The sequence below is a fragment of the Loxodonta africana genome, chromosome 3, assembly GCF_030014295.1.
Source record: "Loxodonta africana isolate mLoxAfr1 chromosome 3, mLoxAfr1.hap2, whole genome shotgun sequence".
Taxonomy (NCBI): Eukaryota; Metazoa; Chordata; class Mammalia; order Proboscidea; family Elephantidae; genus Loxodonta; species Loxodonta africana.
Genome location: NC_087344.1, coordinates 89,900,211 through 89,922,931, shown reverse-complemented (window position 1 = coordinate 89,922,931; position 22,721 = coordinate 89,900,211). Strand labels below are relative to the sequence as shown.

The following is a 22,721-nucleotide window of genomic DNA, read 5'->3' as shown; positions in this document are numbered from 1 at the left end:
TCCTGAACAATTTCTTTTGATCTGTCTCTCCTGTCTCTAATTTTCTGCATTAATCTATCTACTGATTTTTTTATTTCAACAATTTTTAAATTTCTAGAAGGTCTATTTGGTCCCTTTGCAAATTTGCCTTTTCATTTTTATTGTGTGGTATTGCATGCCAATTTTGTGATTTTCGTATGTTATTTCTTTAAACATTTTATACATAGTTATTTTTATATTCTGTGGATGATAATTCTAATGCTTGAAGTCCTTAGGAATCTAAATCTGTTTGTTACTTCTGTTGACTCTTAATCATGGTGACTTGTTTTACGTGTTTGGTGACCTACTATTGAGAGCGCATATTGGTTGTTCTTCATAATTGGCTATCTTGGAGACCTAAAATAGAGAATGCTTTCCCCACAGAAAGGTTTTGGATTTGAGTCATTTGGAAACCAGGGGATACTACTGACCTGGAATCACTTTGGTCCCTTTGAGGGTTGGATTAATATAGGAGTCTCAGGTTCATCTCCTCCATTTTGCCACGTCACAATGAACATTCACTTTCGAGGCAGTCTTGCCTTTTGCTTGTTGCTTACTGTTCCTTGTCTGGTTTTAGCTTACTTTGTATTTGTGGAATAGATTTCCCTTACTACCATGAATCCAGCAAGTACATTTTAAAAGTTTGTTTTATCTAGGATTTTATTGTTTTGTAGGTGGATATCCCTTCAGATAGTCTAGTTGGGCCTCCTGCCAAAGCAGAATTCAGTTGCCTGAGTTAAGTATTGATGGGTAGAATGATGGTGCTCGCGTTAGGTATCTTCCAGTTCTCCTGGGCATCCACCCAATTTTACTTTCAGTCATTCACTCTTCAGGTTCAAACTTTGGGTCCATGGCAAGTGACACATTTTCTCTTGGCCAGCAGCGCATGCCGTTGGGAATGAAAAGTGGTGATAGCTAATTTGGACACAGCCAAGAGGCTAACCCTGCTCTATTCTTTGTTCAGACACTGCCTCCATGCACTAACCTGGGCGAGCTGTTTATTTCCTCAGTGGTAGCACTGATGTACTATGGAAATTAGATTTGAATTTATTTCTGGGAAAGAAAAATCTAGAAGACAGTACAGTAATTAGAAGTTACAGGATTGAAGTTTAAATCCCAGGTTGGTCTTTTACCAACTCTGTGACAGGTTGGATAGGTTATGTAACTTCTCTGAGCCTCAGAGGTCTCATCTGTAAATAGTTACAATAGCTGCTACTTAATGATCTTTTACACTATGCCTAGGCACTGTGCTAAGTTCTTTATATGTATTTTTTTTTACTTAATCCTCAGTAGCAACCTTATAAGTTACAGCTATATTATGCCTATTTTAAGGATGAAAAAACTGAACCATACAGAAGTTAAAGTGGGTTATTGTTAAGACCAAATTTAAATGAGATATCACATATAATCACTAACATTTTCCAGATATAAATTATGTCATTTATGTGAATGGCCTAAATAAGATTCATCTACACAGTAAATATTTTATTGAGCACTTACTGTGGCCATGTGTAGTGCTAAATGCTAGGGAAACAGGAATAGGACACATTTGGTTCCGCTCCTTAGGAAACTCCTCTTTGAGCCTGGGACATGCTGTGATGGGACAAGAATGGGATGCTTTGAGAGTCAGGGAAGATTTACCAGAAAAAATTACCTCTCAGCTGATACCTGAAGAACGAGTTGGAAGTGAGGGTGAGGAGGAAAGGCAGATATAACAGTGATTATGAGGGTCTGGAAGGGAGAGAGTGCATGCTGCATTTCAGGAAATGAAAATAGTTTTGTGTGTAGGATTTTAGGCAAAGTGTGGTAATGAGGGTGGAGAGGTAAACAGGTGCCATATTCTGAAAGGTTTTGTAAGCCCCACTACAAGAATTTGGCCTGTATCTTTCGGGCATTGAGAAGCCTCTGAAAGGTTTTTATGCTTCAATGACATGACTTAAAAAGATTGCTGTGTCTGAAGTGTGGAGAATGATAACAACAGTAGCCTTACATACATGATCTCATTTAATCTTTACACCAAGACTCTGAAGTAGGTATTATTATTTTGGTTTTACAGATGAAAAAATTGAAACTTGGAGAGCTTACTGCAGTCATACAAAGTCACAGACTTAATAGGAAGTGGAATCATGGACCCAGGTCTCTCTGACTCTAAAGCGATATTGCTGTATTGCTTCCAACCTACAATGATTTGTTGTGACCTGCTTCATGTTGAACCTGTGGAAAATTCTCATTCATTCTTACAGTAGTGTTGGGACAGTCTATGATAGTCTACATAGTGTTTCACAGCCATTATTTCTTTAATCTCCATAGAAGCTCTGTGAATTAGGTGGTGTTATCCCATTTTAGAGCTCAGTGGTGCAGTGGTTAAGAGCTCGGCTGCTAACCTAAAGGCCAGAAGTTTGAATTCACCAGCCAGCTGCTCCTTGGAAACTCTATGGGACAGTTCTACTCTGTCCTGTAGGGTTGCTATGAGTCGGAACGAACTTTACAGCAATGGGTTTGGTTTTGTGGTTTTTATCCCCATTTTACAGTTGTGAAAACAGACTGTCCAAGGTCTAACACACCTAAAAAGTGGTGCAGCTGGAACTTGAACAAAAGGCTCTTGATAGAGGGAAGCCTTTTTTATGGGTATCTTGTGAACATGCCACACTTCTTCCTTGGGTCTGTGCCTTTTGGTCATTGTGTGAAATGGTTATAAGGCTCTTTCCTTCCAGGTTTTGGTGATCACATTCATTGGAGGACACTAGAAGATGGGAAGAGAGAAGCAGCTGCCAGGTATGAGACATGGTTTTAGATCATGACGGTGGTAAAACACTTCCTAGCCATCAACGTATTACTCATTTCAGGTGAAAGGTTATGCCAAGGCAGAGAGAGAATTGAGTAGTTGCCTGATAACAATGACAATAATAAGTGTTGTTAGGTGCCGTTGAATAGGCTCTGACTCATAGCAACCTTACGTATAACAGAACAAAATGTTGCACAATCCTGCTCTATCTTCACAATCGTTATTATGTTTGAACCTATTGTTGTAGCCACTATGTCAATCCATGTTATTGAGGCTCTCTTTTTCACTGGCCCTCTACTTTACCAAGCATAATGTCCTTCTCCAGCAACTGGCCCTTTCTGATGACATGTCCAAAGAAAGTAAGACAAAGTCTTACCATCCTCATGACAACAATAATACTAACCAATATCTATTAAGTTCTTGCTATGCACAAGGCATTGATTTAAATGCTCTATGTGAATTAACTAATTTATTTCTCACAATAGCTCTTGGAAGTGAGTACTGTTGTTATTTTCGTTTTAGACATTAGAAAACTAAGGCACAGAGCAGTTAAGTAACTTGGCCAAGATCACCCAGCTAGTAAGTGGAAGAGCCATGATTCAGACCCAGGTATTCTGGCTTCAGAGTCTTCACTCTCAACCAACATAGCATACTGCCTAATAGTCTCAAATTGAACAGGTTGGTTTAATACATACACAGATAACTCATACAGAGGAGAAGGAAAAGGCAGGGCAGGGGAGGGGAGGGAAGGTTTTTGAGAATTTAAGTTTTTGGTTGTGGGAATGAAGTTTGATGATGGAGTGAAAATGGCTATGTCTATAAAAATGATGTGGGAGCAGCTTCTGACCTGATCTAACTCCACCAGGCAGAAGGAGGACCAAGATTAACAGCCCAAGGCTGATTCCTATGTGGCAGAGGTCATACGTGCCTCCTCTCTGTGCCACCTTTACTAGTTCTGACACAAACCATCCCTCTCATGGCACTCTCTACTTCTCTGCTGGATTCCATAATTCATTGCAGTGGCCACGTAGAATTCACAGACAATACTCATGATTATGGGGTTTATTAGGGAAGTAACAGGTTACAGTTCAGGTTCAGGAACATTCAGGATACAGCTCTTCCATCAGGGCAGCCTCTTTCCAGCCATGCTGTTGGCATGCCTCTCTCTGGCCCTCAGCCTCTGCCCCTGCTCCAGCAAGTGTTACAAATCTCTCTTAGCTCTGCTGATAAGTGCCCTGATGCACTCTACTCAACCGCTACGCCGCAGCCCAAAGGCACTCAGTTATAGGTCTATAGATCAGTAAGCCTACCTCCACCAAGTGCCCTGAGGTACGCTATTCCACCAGTAAGCCTGCCCAAAGGCACTTAGCTGCTTTATCGCTATGTAGGCCAGGAAGTCCACCACGCTGTCTCCTGCTGGTCTCCAGCCAGTCTTCTGGTTGTGCTGCCTCTGCTGCCATTTCTCTGGCATTGCTTTATGCCATCTTGGTGTCTTTGGTGTTTGTGGTGGTTAAGATTGTGTGTCACCTTGGCTGGGCCATGATTCTCAGTGTTTTGGCAGTTGTGTAATGTTGTGATCACTTCCCTGCTGAAATTTGATATGTTATCACTCCTATGATGGAATCTGCTGAGTGGTCCTGGTGGGGGCAGGGCCAGCGGTGGCTCACCTCCCCCCCAGGCTTCATCTCTACACCCTCCACCGTCTACATCCTTCCTGTCATCTTGCCAAGGCTTTTGGCTGGTTCTGGATCCTGCAGCTGCCTCTTGTTCATCAGACCTCTGGTTCTTGGGACTTGAGCTAGCAGCTTACCTGTGGATCTTGGGATTCATCGATCTTCACAGCCTATGAGCAAGAGCCCTGCTTTCTGACCTGCCCATCTTGGGTTCGCCAGCCCCTGCGGCTGTGCAAATCAGGAGAAACCTCTATCCTGATCCATGGACTTGGGACGTTCTAGCCTCTACAATCTCATGAGCTGTTTCCTTCATATAAATCTCTCTCTGTATATATATTTATATGCTTTACTGGTTTTGCTTTTCCCAAGAACCCAGCCTAAGACGGTGTTACAGCTCTCCCTCTGTCTCCTGGGTCTAGGAGGGTCTCAGTGCAGGGATCCTAGGATAAAGGGATGAGCTCCACTCCTGGCTATTCTTTCTTGGTAGTGGTGAGATTCTCTTCTTTCCTTCTCTCAGATGGCTCATTTTAAGCCTACTAGGATGGCAAAACTGACCAATCCCCTTCTTAGGGTTCCATATACCTTATTAGCATGATCCCACCCAGTCATTTGGTGGGAGTTACAAGACCATGGCAAGAAAGGCCACACAAAAGTGATCCATCACAGTGCAATGTCTTTTTGACTTTTGGACAAGAGTAACCTGTCCATGAGATTACCTTTGCTAACTTTTTGGAGATTATCTCTCAGCATCCGTTATTCTTTCCTGGCCACTGAAAATTGGAAACCTGTAGTGTGAACCATGCCTCAAAGTTAGGTAGCAGAGCTGTCGACTGCCGTGGTATCTGATTGAAAAATAAAAACCGAAAAACGATTCTGTCCTTTTGGCTCCAGCCGTTAGATTTGGGCTACAGGAATGAGGCTCAAATCAGAACACTGAACTTGATGCTTTGTTTCTCTTCTTTTAGCTCCCTTAGTCCCCTCAGAGGGTCTTTAATATCTGAGACTTGGTCTTCCTTAGAATCTATAACTTCGTTAATGATTCTTTGTAGAATAAAGGTATAAAATCGTGGATTTTAAACATATAGAAGCTTATAAAAGTTGTTTTGACTTAAAATTGTAAAGTCCCCAAATAATTTTTTCACCCTAATGCTGCAAGGTTTCAAGGCTTTGTGAAGACTGGAACAGAAACTATTCCATTGAGCATATTTGTCAAATACCAGCCATTCACTAATTCATTAATTTAGCAAATATTCATTGCATGTCTACAATGTATAAGGTGCCTCATCAGGAATTGTGGGAGACTCACATTAGTTATATGAGATATGCATATAATGTTATAAGACCAAGGTAGACTATGATATTGTGCCGTACCCACCCACTGCCGACAAGTTGATTCCAACTCATAACAACCCTGTAGGACAGAGCAGAACTGCCCCATAGGATTTCCAAGGCTATAAATCTTTACAGAAGCATACTGCCACATCTTTCTCCTGCAGATGGCTGGCAGGTTCAACCACTGACTGCTTAACCACTGTACCACCAGGGTTCCTTATTGTGCCACAAGAGAGGGAAAAATAAAGTGCTTTAGAAGTTTGAAGGAGAAAGCGTACTATCAGCTGGCAAGATCAGTTGAACCCATAGGCTTTTCCAAATTTCTTGCTCTGTCTCTGAAGCCTCCAGCACACTTAGGTTGTGATGCGGTGAGGGGATTTTCTGTTTCAGTATATTTCTTCTGAGAAAGTGAAGTAACTTATAGGACAACAGTGAAAATGAATGAAGATTTCTTATAGGCCAAATCTTGTGATCTAAGGCCTTTGGCTGTCCCAAACTTCCTGGCAAGCAGAGAGAATTTGTAAATGTTTGGCTTGAGAACTGGTGAAGAAACAAACTTCAGCATGTTTCAAGATAGATAATGATAGTATTGTTAATAATAGCAAAAGTTACTGTTTTTTGAGCATTTAATATATGCCAGCACTGCGGTAAGTAAGTTCAATGCATTATCTCACTTCATTCTCTTAATAACTCTGCAGTATGTATTAACCGCATTTTACAGATCAGGAAACTCTGCGTCAGATAAGCAACATAATTGGCTTACAGTTACATAGGTAGCAGGTGGTGAGAACGGGGAATCAAAGCCATATCCTTACATTCCCAAAGTCCATGTGTTTAACCTTTATGCTGCCATCCTATAATGCGTCATTATATTTATATGGATGTTTTAAGTGAAAATGGGTTTGGGAAAATTTTTTTGTTGGCTTTAGAAGACAGTTGCATCAATACTCTGTTTAGTCTGTGTATACAGAGCTATCAGGATGTTGGCCTATGACAAGCTTCTAAAATGTATATTCATGCAATTCAATTCAGCACAGTTATCCAGTGCTTACTGTATAGTGTTTGTTGTTATTTTTACTCGTGTTATTATTACATTATCCTAGATATTATACTACTAACAGTGGTAATAATAATAACAATGATGTGTACTTCATTCTTATTCTGTGATAAGCACTTTACGTGTATTAACTCATTTAATCCTCAAAAGGAAACCCTGGTGGCGTAGTGGTTAAGAGCTATGTCTGCTAACCAAAAGGTAGGTAGTTCGAATCCAACAGGCGCTCCTTAGAAACTATAGGACAGTTCTATTCTGTCCTGTAGGGTTGCTATGAGTCGGAATCAACTCGACGGCAATGGGTACAGTATGGTATATAAGCCTTACAACAGGAGCCCTGGTGGCACAACGGCTGAGTGCTCAGCTGCTAATCAAAAGGTTGGCGGTTCGAATTGACCAGCAGTTCCAAGAGAGACGGACTGGGCGATCTGCTCCCATAAAGATTACAGCCTAGAAAAGCGTATGGAGCAGTCCTACTCTGTCATACAGGGTCGCTATGAGTTGGAATCTACTCGAAGGCATACAACAACAATCCTCACAAAAACCTATGAGGCTGGTACAGCCTGTGGAGTAAGAATTGTTGTTAGCATTTCACACAAGAAGAAATTGAGGCACAGAAGATTAAATAACTTGCCCATAGTTACACAGCTAGTAAATGGCAGGGCCAAGACTTCCATGTTCTCTACCACACTGTACTGGAGAAATACAAAGACCTACTCCACCCTCAAAATATGTGCACCTTACTTATACACACACATACTCGCACAGAAGCACTCACACTTCTGCATCTGCCAAGCTGTAGTGCTTGCTGTTCCTAGAGCAGATCCTGAGTTTCATGGCTCTATATCTTACACTTCCCCAGGATTAGGGTTGCCAGATTTAGCAAATAAAAATGAAGGGTACCCAGTTAAATTTGAGTTTCAGATAAAGAACAAATTATTTTATTGTATAAATATGTCCCATGTGGTATTTTTTATCATTAGTATGTCCTGTGCAATATTTGGAGAAAAATTCCTATTAGTTTTTCAATTTCTAAGGAAAGTAACTATTCCTAGGTAAAGTCTTCATAGGTTTCAATAGACAGTTTGTTTCTTTCTGTACTTTTACAATCCCACCTACATCTGTCCATTATAGCATGTATTACTGTGATTGTGGGTGCCTGACTCTTCCCATTCAGATTGTTGATCTCCTAGTGGGCAATAGTTTTATGTTCATCTTTGTATCTCCAGCCATGGAGATACTGAACGATTGAAATGGGTTGTTGAATAACCATTTACAGAGAAGAGCAGTGAAGGGGAACTAACATTTATCGATTGCTTTTATAGTGCTGATTGTTTTTGCAATATTTAGTGCACACTGTGTTGTTGTGTGTCACGGAGTCAATCCTGATTTAGAGCGACCCTGTAGGACAGAGTAGAACTGCCACATAGCGTTTCCTAGGCAATAATCTTTATCAGAGCAGATCACCCCATCTCTTCTCCTGTGGAGCATCTGGTGGGTTCCAACGGTGGACCTCTAGTTAGCAGTGTAGCTGAGTGCTTTAACCACTGCACCACCAGATCTCCTGCAATGCACATTAAACCAAAACCAAACCTATTGCCATGGTGTCAATTCTGACTTATAGCGGCCCTATAGGACAAAGGAGACCCGTCCCACAGGCTGTAATCTTTTATGGAAGCTGCCTGCACATCTTTATCCCATAGAGTGGCTGTTGGGTTCCAACCTCTGACATTTCTGTTAGCAGATGAGTGTTTAACCACTGCACCACCAGGGCTCCTTTAATGCACGTTAAACCCCCATTAATAAATGAGTTGAACAGAAGAGGCTCAAGAAGACAGGGTAAAGTATTATAATGTAATGTGCAAAGATCTGGAGTTAGAAAACTCAAAGGGATGAACACGCTCGGCATTTCTCAAACTGGAAGAACTGAAAATTCAAGCCTCGAGTTGCAATATTGAAGAATTCTACAGGGAAAATATGGAATGACACAGGAAGCATCAAGGGAAGATGGAAAGAATGCAAAGAGACACCGTACCAAAAAGAATTGGTCGACATTCAGCCATTTCAGGAAGTAGCATATAATCGAGAACTGATGGTATTGAAGGAAGAATCCCAAGCTGCATTGTAGGCATTGGCAAAAAACAAGGCTCCAGGAATTGACAGAATACCAGTTGAGATGTTTCAGCAAGTGGATGCAGTGCTGGAGGTGCTCACTCGTCTGTGCCATGAAATTTGGAAGACAGCTACCTGGCCAACCGACTGGAAGAGATGCATATTTGTGCCCATTCCAAAGAAAAGTGATCCAGCTAAATGCGGAAATTATCAAACAACATTATTAAAATCACATGCAAGAAAATTTTGCTGAAGATGATTAAAAAACGATTGCAGCAGTACATCCACAGGGAACTGCCAGAAATTCAAGCCAGATTCAGAAGAGGACATGGAACGAGGGATATCACTGTTGATGTCAGATGGATCTTGGATGAAAGCAGAGAATACCAGAAAGATGTTTACCTGTGTTCTACTGACTATGCAAAGGCATTCAACTCTATGGATCATAACAAATTATGAATAACATTGCAAAGAATGGGAATTCCAGAACACTTAATTGTGCTCATGCAGGACCTGTATGTACATAGACCAACAGGTAGTCATTCCAACAGAACAAGGGGATACTGCATAGTTTAAAATCAGGGAAGGTGTGCATCAGGGTTGTATCATTTCACCGTACTTATTCAACCTGTATGCTGAACAAATAGTCTGAGAAGCTCGATTATATGAAGAACACAGCATCAAGATTGGAGGAAGACTCATTTAACAACCTGCAATATGCAGATGACACAACCTTGCATACCGATGAAGATTAAATACTATAGCCTTTAGTATGGATTACACCTCAGCATAAAACAAAAATCCTCACACCTGGACCAGTGAGCAACGTCACGATAAACGGAGAAAAGATTGAAGTTGTCAAGGATTTCGTTTTACTTGGATCCACAATCTACACCCATGGAAGCAGCAGACAAGAAATCAAACGATGTATCGCATTGGGCAAATCTGCTGCAAAAGATCTCTTTAAAGTGTTAAAAAGCAAAGATGTCACTTTGAGGACCAAGGTGCGGCTGACCCAAGCTGTGGTAGGTATTTTCAATCGCCTCATTATGTATGTGAACGCTAGGCAAGGAAGACCAAAGAATTGATGTCTTTGAATTATGGTGCTGGCGAAGAATATTGAGTATACCATGGACTGACAGGAGAATAAACACATCTATCTTGGAAGAAGTACAGCCAGAATGCTCCTTAGAAGTGAGAATAGTGAGGGACCAGTCTCTGCAGGAGGACATCATGCTTAGTAAAGTAGGTCAGCGAAAAAGAGGCCGGCCCTCAACGAGATAGATTGACACAGTGGCTGCAACAATGGACTGAAACATACCAACCATTGTGAGGATGGCGCAGGACCACAGGACCTGGCAGTGTTTCCTTCTGTTGTGCATTGATGGGGTTCGCTATGAGTCGGAACCGACTCCATGGCACCTAACAACAGCAACAACAAGAAGTGAATGCGCATAGTCTTTGGCGGCAAGGAGATCAGTCTCCTGGAAACTAACATTTCACATAACTGCTGCGCAAAACGGATGCAGGACCTTTCTGAGGAAGCTGGACTTAGGCTTAGTTGGCCGAAAAACTGTTTCCATAGCAACAAAAGGTCCTGTAAGAGTCGAGGGAGGCCGGAAGTGCACTTTATACTTCCGGTTTACACGGGCTGTACGAACAACCCGGAAGTTGACGCTGTGCAGTCGCACATGGCCGCGCACTGGGACAATGCCGCTTGTGGTGTTTTGCGGGCTGCCGTACAGCGGGAAGAGCCGTCGCGCGGAGGCGCTACGCGGAGCGCTGGCTGCTGAGGGTCGCGCGGTGTACGTAGTGGACGACGCGGCAGTGCTGGGTGCCGAGGACCCGACCGTCTATGGCGACTCAGCGCGTGAGAAGGCGTTGCGCGGAGCGCTGCGAGCCGCGGTGGAGCGGCGCTTAAGTCGCCAAGACGTGGTCATCCTCGATTCTCTTAACTACATCAAGGGTTTCCGCTACGAGCTCTACTGTCTGGCGCGGGCGGCACGCACCCCGCTCTGCCTGGTCTACTGCGTGCAGCCTTGTGGTCCGAGCAGCGGACATCTGAAGGCGGGCGCGGAGGAGATCGGGAGCCGGAACGTGAATGTGAGTTGGCGGCCGCGCTCTGAACAGGGCGGGAGACCTCTGGAGGCGGGCACCGGTGGCATCAGAGAACCTCAAGCAGCCGGCTCTGAAGTAAATGGGAGATCCTGGGCCGAGGTACCTAGGGAACTGGAGCCAGGGGAAACCAGGGCGCCGAATTCTCCAGCTCTTCTGATTCCAGAGTCCGAGAAACCTGCAGAGCATATGTCCAGTGCCTTTTATTCTCCCGAACTTCTGGAGGCCCTAACGCTGCGCTTTGAGCCTCCCGACTCTCGGAACCGCTGGGACCGGCCCCTGTTCACCTTGGTGGGCTTAGAGGAGCCCTTGCCTTTGGCGGAAATCCGGACTGCCCTGTTTGAGAACCGGGCTCCTCCACCCCATCAAGCCACACAGTCGCAGCCCCTTGCCTCCGGCAGCTTTCTGCATCAGTTGGACCAGGTCACGAGCCAGGTGTTGGCAGGGCTGATGGAAGCGCAGAAGAGCGCTGTCCCTGGGGATTTGCTAACGCTTCCTGGCACCACGGAGCGCCTGCTGTTTACTCGGCCCCTTACCATGGCAGAACTGAGCCGACTTCGACGCCAGTTTATTTCCTACACCAAAATGCACCCCAACAACGAGAACCTGCCGCAGCTAGCTAACATGTTCCTGCAGTACCTAAGCCAGAGTTTGCACTAACCAGAGGGAGTATGGGGGAAACCATGGCTCCTGTGTAACCTCCCACTGCTCGCTATTTTTCTGGGAAGAATAATCTGAAGGTCCAAAGACCATATTTATGTGTGGTGCTAGAGCTATTGTGATTGATACACTCAAACTTATCCTGACCACCTCTGTCAGGCATTAAGTTTATACCACAAGTTGAGATGAGAAAAAATGGAGAACTAGCTTGGAGGATCTTGTTAAATTCTTCCAGACAACAGAGGTCAGGTGGACAGGGGTTGCTTAGATTGTGTGCTACTTGGGAGATCTCACATTACTGATTTCCCTTGTCTGAGTTGTGGGAGAGTAGACTAGATGCGTGGTTTTTTTTAAAACAATTGTAAACAGAAACAGTGAAGATGGCGCAATCCTACATCTGCACAGCCCATTTTATGCCACAAAAATTTATTGAGTACTGTACCTGCTTTGTGCTGGCCTCAATCCTGGGAACTGGAGTCACAGATGAATCCATTTTCTGTCCTCGGGATGCTCTGCCTCTAGTGGAGGTGAAACACGGATCCACTAGATTATTTCCTCAATAAAATCTCTCTAAAAAAAAAGTCTGCTGACGTTTCTCTTAAAAATATGTATGTGTGTGGATTTAACTATGAAAGGTTAAACGTGTCAAAGTTTAGATACATGTGTATATCATCTTTACACCTTTGCCTGAAATACTACTTTGAGAGTACTTGGTGAGACTGAATGGTTTGGCCTAATCCAGATGATTGTATTACAGTGACTTCTCTATCTATTGTGCGTCATTCTGTATTTCAAGACAAATATTACGTGTGGTTTGTCTTTCATTCCTTCATTGATTTCCTTAAACAAAGGCTGGGCACTTAGTATTTACTAGTATATGCAATAAGTTGTCATTTGAGCCCTGAGGGCTTTAAGAGCTTCCTCTGGCCAAGACTGGGTCAGGTGGGTTATATTGTTCGTTATTTAAGATAAAACCCAAAAAACTTTTTCCTCCCTGATTGTAAAAATTATATTTAATTTTAGAAAATACAGAAAGTATAAGAAAAAGAATCCGCAGTTCTATCATCCATAGAGAAACTGGTATCGTGTTTGGTACATTTCTTTTTAGGTTCTTTTCTATATGCATGTTTGTATAAACCAAGCTATATGTAATTCTATATTATAGTTTTCTATTTAGTACTAATTGGTGAAAAATCTTAATTATTTTCAATGATTATATGACCACAACATTTAGAAAAACTGTGATGTTTTCATCTATCCCATAGCCTTTTCTCACTAGCTTTGCAGGGAGAAGCTCAACTTTGCAGAATATACGGAAATTTCAGAAATTATCAGTAATTTTTTTATGGCAATAGTCTATTAATTGAATATTTGGGTTGTCTTGAGATTTTTCCCAATTGAAATCATATGACATGAACATCTTTGTGCATAAATCTATTTCCATGAGATGGTCATTTTGTTAGACCAAGAAGCGGAATTACTATACTATAATTTCTTGATTTTGTTTTTAAGTGGATTGCCCCTGATGGTGATTATCCATAAATCCTGGTGTGGAGCTTGCAAAGGTAAGTGCAGGTGCTGAATCAGAAAACAAGCCTCAGATGTGTTCTCAAATGTCAAGATATAATAAATATTGGCATTGATTGACCCAGCACCATTGACTGGTTTAAAGTATTCAAAAGAAATAATGGCATAGATTTCCCGTCCTCAAGAACTTTGACATTTTACTTGCAGGGGGTCATAGAGAGGGTGAAGCGATTAAGGTACAGTTAAAAATAGTATGGGATAAAGTGCTAAAATATACATATGGACAATAAATATTAAAGGAAGTTGAAATCATGTACAGAGAGAGACATGAGAAGTGGTTAGGGGAGAATTCTGGAGGAGGTGAGAACCAAATTAGAAACCAAGGTTACCTGACTCAGGAGCATGTGTTCTTTCTGCTATAAACCAAAAAAAAAAAAAAAAAACACCAGACCCATTGCTGTGGAGTTGATTCCAACTCATAGCGACCCTATAGGACATACTGCCCCATAGGGTGTCCAAGGAACGGCTGGTGGATTCGAACTGCTGACCTTGTTAGCAGGTGAACGTTTAACCACTGCACCACTGGGACTTCTTTTTGCTATACCGCCTGATAAAAAATATATATATATATTTTGAGTCAAATTGTTGATGTGCTGCACTTAATAAAATCCTAGTTGGAAAAAGAGTGTAAAATTAGTATAAATGATTAGTGTAACGTTATATATGTGTGTATGTGTGCATGTATTATTAAGGAGCCCTGGTGGCACAGAGGTTAAAGCGCTAGGCTGCTAACTAAAAGGTTGGTAATTTGAGCCCACTGTGGGAGAAAGATGTGACAGCCTGCTTCCGAAAAGATTTATAACCTTGGAACCTGTATGGGGCAGTTCTACCCTGTCCTGCAGGGTCGCTGTGAGTTGGAATGGACTCGATGGTAGTGGATTTTGTGTGTGTGTATTATTTAGTAGTGGAGGGGTATTGTTATTCTCTTGTTAATTCAGTTGAAGTTACTAAAATGTATCTAAAAAACAAATAGTATATATATATTTTTTCATTTGTATGCCGTTATCCTTATTTTTTAAATGAGGTAAAGGCTCAAATAATGAAGTAAATCACTGAAGGTCACATTGCTGTGCAAGTAAGTGTCAGAAGCAAAACCAGAATCAAAGTCTCCAGATTTCTGGTTCTTAGAGTTAAAAAAAAAAGGAAGGCTCAGTTATGTGAATCAACTCAACCAATGCAGAACTACCAAAAAGAAATAGTGATGCTCATGTTCATTAGGGTTTGGGTATGACAGTGAGGTTTTCTTCAAATCTAAAATCTTTTTTTTTTTTTTTCTCCCTAGCTTTAAAGCCCAAATTTGCAGAATCTACAGAAATCTCAGAACTTTCCCATAATTTTGTTATGGTAAATCTTGAGGTAGGCTTTGAGAATTTCTCTTTTCTGCTATGATTTGAAGACTTTACTGTTACAGAATTAATATCATTTATGGTCTAAAAGTGTATTAAGCATAACTGGCTACTTGTGTTTATGTGTTTTTCTCTTCACCTGAGGCTTGCATCAGATGTGTTAGAAGGTCATTCAGCATGCATTTGTGGGAGGAAGTAGAAGAGGACAGATTGAATAAAATGATTAAATATTTCAGGTTTCTTCATCCTTTGTAATTATGGCATACTATACAACTTTGTATAGTTGGACTGAAGGTATAGTCAGTTACACATGCAGTCATACATGCAGGCCTGCAAAATTTGATTTAGTTGAGCACCTACTCTTTGCTGGGCATATATGTACATCCTCTCTGTTTTATCTTGAAATATCCTTTATTTGCCATAGACTATAGGTTTTAAAATTCTGATCAAGAATATCAAATCTAAAGTTGGAAGGGATTCTTAGCCCATTGGAACTATCCCTATTTTATGAAAGAGCATCTTAGTCCTGAAGGAATTGGATGATTTGTTTGAGATCATAGAGCCTAATAGTGATAAGAATAAACCAAAAAACCAAACCCACTGCCATCGAGTTGATTCCGACTCATAGCGACCCTATAGGACAGAGTAGAACTGCCCAATAGAGCTTCCAAGGGGCACCTGGCTGATTCAACCTGCTGACCTCTTGGTTAGCAGCCGTAGCACTTAACCACTATGCCCAGAGTTTCCTAGTGATAAGAATAGGTTCTAGGATATAGCTGTGCTGCCTCTTAGGCCATATTCAAGTGTGAGAAGCTCAGATGCTCTACGATGATACCTCTAGCCATAAGTTTCTGTAAAGATAATGTTCACTTAAACATAGCACTAGAAATCTTCTGACACATTAAAAGTTCACATCAAGGCAGCTAAGGGATTGCTTACTAGCAGTAGATATCCTGAATGCTGATACACTTCACTCAAGGCAAGGCCGAATTGCAATTTGAAAAAATGACCCCATTTTGACTCTCCTGAAATAGGAACCACACCATAAACTGTAAAATTGGCTATTGATTCCCTATACACATGAACTGTCCACTCAAAGGAGACAGAAATGTCTTCAAGTGAGCATTCTCCAACTTGAGAGATTTCTTAAAAAGAAAGCTGTTTGTGTGGTTGTATCTCCTGGCAGGACTATAGCTCCATAATTGTAGCTAAAATGCCAGCTTCGTCAATTTGTGCATTTATGAAATACTGTGTGTAAGTCAATTATGTAGGCTCTGGTAATCTAACTGGCAAAATCCCTGCCCTCATTAGGGTTACATTCTAGTGTGGGAAGACAGACAAACAAAAAAGTGAAATAAAATATATCAGATGGTGGTAAATGCTATGGCTAAAAATGAAGGGGCAAGGGGATGGTTTGCAAGTTTAAATAGGTGGTCAGAAACGAAGGTGACGTTTCAGCGAAGACCAGAAGCAGATAAGGGAGTGAGCTATGTTAATGGGAGAGATGTGTCTAGGCAGAGGGAAGAGCAAGTTCAGAGCATGCCTGGCTTGTTTAATGACAGTAACAGCAAGAAGGTGAATGTGGCTAAAGAGAACTGGGGGCTGAAGAGGCAGAGGGTGGTAGAATATGAAGTTAGAGAAGTACCCAGGTAGGAGGACATGTAGAGCTTCACAGGCCACTGCAGGGACTTGGGGTTTTACCCTGAGTAAGTTGCAAAGCTGCTGAAAGGTTTTGATAGAGGAAGGACATGACCTGACTTAAGATTTACATTTAATCCTAATAGGATGAAGAGGAACCCAAGGATGAAGATTTCAGCCCTGATGGGGGTTACATTCCACGAATTCTTTTCCTGGGTAAGATGCAAGATCTTAATCGGGGGATCCATGATGTGGAAAAGATAAATGAGTCAAGACCTAGTGAAACTATACTGGGATGCCAACCCCCCAAAAATAAGTTTAAAGAGACAGTGGGAGAGTTCTGAATGCCAGAACTGCAAGTTTGAAGGAAAATTTTTCCCGTTAACTAATTGCTTTTGTGATCAATGACAAGAGTATTAATTACCCATTTATTCATTCAGTCATCTGAGCATGAGCCATATGCCAAGCACTGTGCTAGGCACTACAGGGACAGAAATAAACCATAATTCTCACCCCCGACCCCATAGTCCAGCTGAGACAATAGCCTTAAGAAATTTAGGCCATGGAATAGTACAACCAGACAGATAAATGTCTTTACACAATTTTTCAGCGGGTATTTAATTACCTCCTAATCTTTGCTCAGCACCCTGCTAGGTTCTAGGAGGGATACAAATAAAAATGAAGGATCCTGCCATTGTCAGGCCAAAAAGGAGCATGCCAGGAAAAGGGAATGGCACCTGTCAGGGCATGGGAGTGTATGTTCAGGGAGCTGCAAGGAATTCATTGTGATAAAGTGCAAGGGGTAGATAATGGTGAGAATGGGCTGCAGAGATGGGGAGGCCCCATTTCCAGAGGGCCTTGTGTGCCATGTAGTGTTTAAAGTACCTCTCTGTTGTAATTATTGCAACTCCTCTGCCATTTTTTCTACGGTAGATCCCAGTGGCAAAGTGCGTCCGGAAATCATCAATGAGAATGGAAACCCCAGCTACAAGTATTTCTACGTCAGTGCTGAGCAAGGTACAATTATGTCAAGAGAGAGGAGGGTGGCTGCTAGGTTTGGAAGAGCCACATGCAAGGCTGTAATAGGAAATTCAGTTGAACATGTTAGCTGAACATTTCCAATGTGACTAGCTTTTAGCTAGATCCTATGTAGAATTTAGGAGAAAAATAGGACTGACCCCTTCCCCAGCTGTTTACAACCCAGTTGGGGATCTAACTGACCCAAAGGAAACTGGAGAACTGAGACTCACAGAGGTAGTCACTTGCTGCTGCTGGTTTCCCAGTTGATAAGGCACCAAGCCAGGATTTGAGTCCAGAACTTAGTTTTTTTTTCCCCACTGCACTAATACTGTTACTGTAAGAATTCAGAGGAAAGGCAATAATAACTGTTAGTTGAGCTTGTCCAAGAGTTTTCTTAGATATTAAGCCTTAACTAGACCTAAAAGGATAAGGATTTGTCTCAGTGGACGATATGAGGAGAATATTTCAAGCCGAGGATGTGGGGAGGGGGGAATGGATCCCAACATGGAGAGCCCGTAAGGCTTGCTAGAGGAGAGGATGACTGAGTTAAGTCCTGAAGAATGAGATCTAGCGAGCAGAAGGAGGTGAAAAACATGTTCCGTGCAGAGAGAACAGCATCAGCACAAACAGGTGAAGGAAGATTGAAATCATAAGTTAGTCAAGCTTTCCTGTTCTCTAATCCTTGAACCAAATCATCACAGTGATTCTAGAGGCAGGGGTTGGAATCTATGCCATGGACTGTTACTATTTTTATTCCAAAGTTCCCCTCCCCCAGCTATAAAAGGGAATTGTTAGCTAAGTTGCCATGTATCTGCCTCTCCCCTGCCCCCCCATACTATGAGGTTGATCAGTTTATGTTTTGAACCCTTGGGACTCATTTTTCAGAATAGGGGAGGGGGAAGAGATCTGGGGAGGTTGTCACCTCCTTCCTCTGAGACTGGTATTAGAGGGAAAATTTATAAATGGAGAAGAGCAGCTAGACTTCAGCTCCCCAACACTTATTCCTTGAGATTCACCTTTAGAATTTCATGTAAATAACCACTTTCATCTTCACATTTGCATAATCCTTTAACATGTTCAGTCCAAAAGTGGACACAGAATTCTTCCCTAAATTCCCCGTAGCTCAGCTGACATGAAACTGGAACTTTCAAGCCTGGCTTTATTAAAGGCTTAGGCAAAACAAAAAGGGAACAATAAACTACATTATCTGGCTCATAAGGCTTGCTTTCTAAAATTCACAGACTCTGACTCAACCTAGCTCCTGGCCTCCTATTGTAAACGGGCCCTGTTGTAGAATCACCACTTAGGAGCCTGTACCTAAATGGCTGTCATCTCCAGGCTCCCTAAGGTTTTACTTCAAGGTTTCTCTCTCTCTCTCTCTTTTACCAAGTTGCTTCTTCCATGTATGGTTGTCATGGAGATAACCACCCCTTTCAGTGGAGACCATGCTCCCGCCAAACACACACACAACACACCCCAGTGTAACCTGTAACCTCCATAGGAAATAATAAAAATGGCACATTCATTGGAAAGACGTAATGGGGATAGTAGGAAGGTGTTCTCTATCCCATTAGTGTCAAGTGAACAACATCTGTAGTTTAAGGGATCAGCTCTAATCCTAGAGGGTAAGCCAAAGTTACACTAACATTTTTGTAGGAATTCGTAGTTTGTAAAGCACTTATTTTATCCATTCTGATTTAATTTTTATCATATCCTGCATGAAGTACATAGCATCTCATAGATGAGGAAACAAATTTAAAGAGGTAAATGACTTGCCAGGGCTAAAATCCAGAACTAGATAATGAGACTAGATTCTGTGGTCCTTTCATATTTCTCCTAAACATTTAAGAATCTACATTGCTCATCAGATGTCGGATTTAATGACCTACTTCATACTTACCCCCCCCCAACCTTTATTTCACAGTTGTTCAGGGGATGAAGGAAGCTCAGGAAAGGCTGACGGGTGATGCCTTCAGAGAGAAACATCTTGAAGATGAGTTATAATATGAATGTATCCTTTTCTTTCATCAAAGTTAGTATTCTGAAAGGAAAGCAGCAAGAAAGGGAATATTGAGGAATTGCCCAAACCATTAAAATGGCCAGGAAACCTTGCTCTGCTTACACTGGATGGAGTTCCCTCACTGTAGGAGAGTTCTGCTAATAAGCTGGTCTCCATGTTGGTGAATCTAGCAGAGTGTGGCTGACTTCCCTCTATTCCCTCTCTCCTAAATGTCATTTTTGTCATTGAATGTAAAGAACTGAATGTAAAGAACAAATGAACCCTCTTGACACAAAACTTGATCTATAAAAGCAACTTGGAAGTTTACTCCTCACACTTTGGTATTTGAATCTTTTTTTTTTTTCATTTCCTCCAGCTTTATTCACCTTGGTGGTAAAAGGAGGCCAGTAGCATCTTTTCTAAAGTGTTAAAATTGCTGACATAGCTTACCATTTTTTTTTTTTTTTTAAATAACAAATGGTAAATGTAAATCAGTAATTCTACCCCCTACTGAACATACTGGCCTGCTTTTTCTCTTTTTCTCCTGGGAATAATCTTGAGCTTCTTCCCGAATTCCTGTGACAGCCTTCCTTTTCGTCGCCTCGGGCTTCCCTGCTTGCACGCATGCGTGTGCAGGAATGACTGTGCTTGGACTCAGCCCTAGCTGGAAGCATGCTTTCCCTTGTTACTGTTGGAGAAACCCAAACCTTCAAGCCCTAGGTGGAGCCATTTTTGTCAAGTCATCAACTGTATTTTTGTACCGGGGTTAAGAAAAAAAGAAAATACCAGTTGTTCCATTACACTTTAATAAAACTTAAAAAGGAAGTGTATTGTGATGGCCTTTTTGTTATTGGAGAATGGAAGGAGATCACTTCAGGAAGAAAACTAACCTTTCGGGCCTAATCTAAGAGTCACCCTGACCTCCCTCTTCCACACCTCCCACATTCAAATGGACAACAACGACAACAACAAAACAAACCAAACCTGTTGCCTTCGAGTTGATTCTGACTCATAGCAATCCTAGAGGACACAGTAGAACTGCCCCATGGGGTTTCCAGGGAGTGACTGGTAGATTGGAACTGCTGACCTTTTGGTTAGCAGCTGTAGCTCTTAACCACTGCACCATTGGGGCTCCAAATGGGCATCAGGGCCCATCTGTTCTACTTTTTAAATATTTTGAATTCTCTTGGTCATCAATGGGCATCAGGGCCCATCTGTTCTACTTTTTAAATACTTTGAATTCTCTTGGTCATCGCTATTACTGGTACTGCACTATTACTGGTACTGCGGGGCAGGCCTTCTTTCCTAGGCTATTAATTGACACAGTTTGACTTGTCTGTTGGCCTCCAGTATTCTCTCCTGCAATCCGCACTTCCCCCTGAGTGGTCTTTCCAAATGCAAATGTGACCTGTCACTTCATTACTTAAAACTTTACAGGGGTTTCTGGCTACCTTCAGGATAATAGTATTAACAACAACAAACATTTGAACTTTAGTATGTGCCGTGCACTCTTCTAAGTGCCTTGTGTGTGTTATCTTGTTTACTTTCCGTTTTAGTTCTCCTAACAGCTTTGCAAGGGAAACCCTGGTGGCATAGTGGTTAAGACCTATGGTGCCAACCAGAAGGTCGGCAGTTCAGATCCACCAGGTGCTCCTTGGAAACCCTATGGGGCAGTTCTACTCTGTCCTATAGGGTTGCTATGAGTCGGAATCGACTCCACGGCAGTGGTTTTTTTTTAGTTTTAACAGCTTTGCCGAGCTCTGGTGGTGCAGTGGTTAGGAGCTTGGCTGCTAACCAGAAGGTCGGCAGTATGAATCCACCAACTGCTTCTTGGAAACTCTTTGGGGCAGTTCTACTGTGTTCCGTAGGGTTGCTGTGAGTTAGAATCTACTCGACGGCAACGGGCTTGGTCTTTGGTTTAACAGCCCTGTGAGAGATACTCATTTTACAGAAGAATTTGAACCATATGAGTAAATGGAGGCACAGGATACAGTCAGGGTCTTTAATATAGCCTTTAAGAAGCTGTCTGCCTCTTCAACGTCACTTATTCTCATTTATGTCTTTGCATTTTGTGTTGTGGTGACACAAAATTGCTTCAAGTTCACCTCACAACATGCTGTTTTATGTTTTTGTGTCCTTGCTCAGCTGGCTCCCTCTGCTGTAAACATCTTTTCTTGCTACTCATCCTTCACAACCCATTTTGAGCCACCTCTCCAGAGAGTCTTCCCTAACCTTTCTCATGTGGATAAAATTTATGTTCATTATCCAGTGCAACTGTAGCCCTGCACCACGTTATACTGAAGTTATGTATTTGCACATCTGTGGCTGCCATCAGATGGCCATGCTCCTCTAGAGCAGAGCCTATGGATTCCTCTGCCCTGTGTTCCAAGGTCCCAAAACAATGTACAGTACTTTTAAGTGAATCACCAAGCATTGTTAGGTTCTTTTCATATATCCCATTTAAGTCTCATCAGTGCTCCTGTGGGGTAGATATTAGCCTCATTTTGTGGAAAAGGAAACTTCAGATGGAAGTGACTTGCCCTTAGTTCCTAGACTAAGTAATAACTGGATTCCAACCACACTGTCTGACTCCAAAATTCTTGCTTTCTCCACCAAGCATTGCCTAACTTCTTGTATAGTCCAAGATGTGACTGACTAGAACAGGAGTTTTCAATCTGGGGTAAAAACTTAACAAGAGGCACATGGGCATAGAAACTTAAGTGACTCAATTTCTAGATCATCATCTTCCTAAAAGAGATTTTCCAGAAAATGTCATTAAGATAGTTCTTTCTTGAGATCTAATAAAGAGTCATGGACAGACATAAGCACACCTACATTCTTTGTAGCACTATAACAATAGCAGAAAGATGGAAACAGCCTAAGTGCCCTTCAGTGGATAAATGAATAAGCAAAATGTGGTCGAAGAATGGGATACTACACAACCGTAAAAAATGAGTCAGTGAAACATGAATGGATCTGGAAGACATAATGCTGAGTGAAATAAGTCAATCACATGATGACATATTGTATGATCCCACTTTCATAAGAAGACAACAGATATATATACAAGGATAGATGGGAAGGTGGAGGGAGAATCACTCTAGACTGTAAATATTTGTTATTTTCAGTGATGGGAAAAGTATCACCGAATGTGGGTGTAATGAGCACAGCTTGTCCAAAGTAAACAATGCCACTAAGAAGCGCACAAGAGAAAAGGATGTTTGTGTTCAAAAACATGGCATACGTGATTTGGCAACAACACCAACAATAACAAAAAACTGTGTGGTCACATACATACGTATATAGGCATATATGTTTGTGGGGGCAGGCACGGTATATGTTGTTGTTAGGTGCCGTCGAGTTGGTTCTGACTCATAGCCAC

General features: G+C 41.9%; 2 protein-coding genes across 2 annotated transcripts in view; both read left to right on the top strand.

Annotated features, from left to right (window-relative positions):
* Positions 1 to 20,164, top strand: part of TXNDC12 (thioredoxin domain containing 12) — a 35,358-nt gene extending 15,194 nt beyond the window's left edge. The window contains exons 2-7 of the mRNA XM_003411085.4: positions 2,733 to 2,793; positions 13,262 to 13,314; positions 14,619 to 14,692; positions 16,467 to 16,536; positions 17,254 to 17,337; positions 19,265 to 20,164. Of these exons, the coding sequence (XP_003411133.1) occupies positions 2,733 to 2,793; positions 13,262 to 13,314; positions 14,619 to 14,692; positions 16,467 to 16,536; positions 17,254 to 17,337; positions 19,265 to 19,344 (422 nt within the window). The 3' untranslated portion in view covers positions 19,345 to 20,164. The remainder of the gene's footprint in view (positions 1 to 2,732; positions 2,794 to 13,261; positions 13,315 to 14,618; positions 14,693 to 16,466; positions 16,537 to 17,253; positions 17,338 to 19,264) is intronic.
* On the top strand, positions 10,670 to 12,707 carry KTI12 (KTI12 chromatin associated homolog). Its single transcript, XM_003411084.4, has one exon. The coding sequence runs from the start codon at positions 10,685 to 10,687 to the stop codon at positions 11,747 to 11,749; it is 1,065 nt and encodes a 354-aa protein (XP_003411132.2). The 5' UTR covers positions 10,670 to 10,684; the 3' UTR covers positions 11,750 to 12,707.
* Positions 20,165 to 22,721: the final 2,557 nt, after the last annotated feature.

Bases quoted from the DNA above. Each gene is read 5' to 3' on its own strand.
- KTI12 (XM_003411084.4), top strand. From the start codon at position 10,685: ATGCCGCTTGTGGTGTTTTGCGGGCTGCCGTACAGCGGGAAGAGCCGT.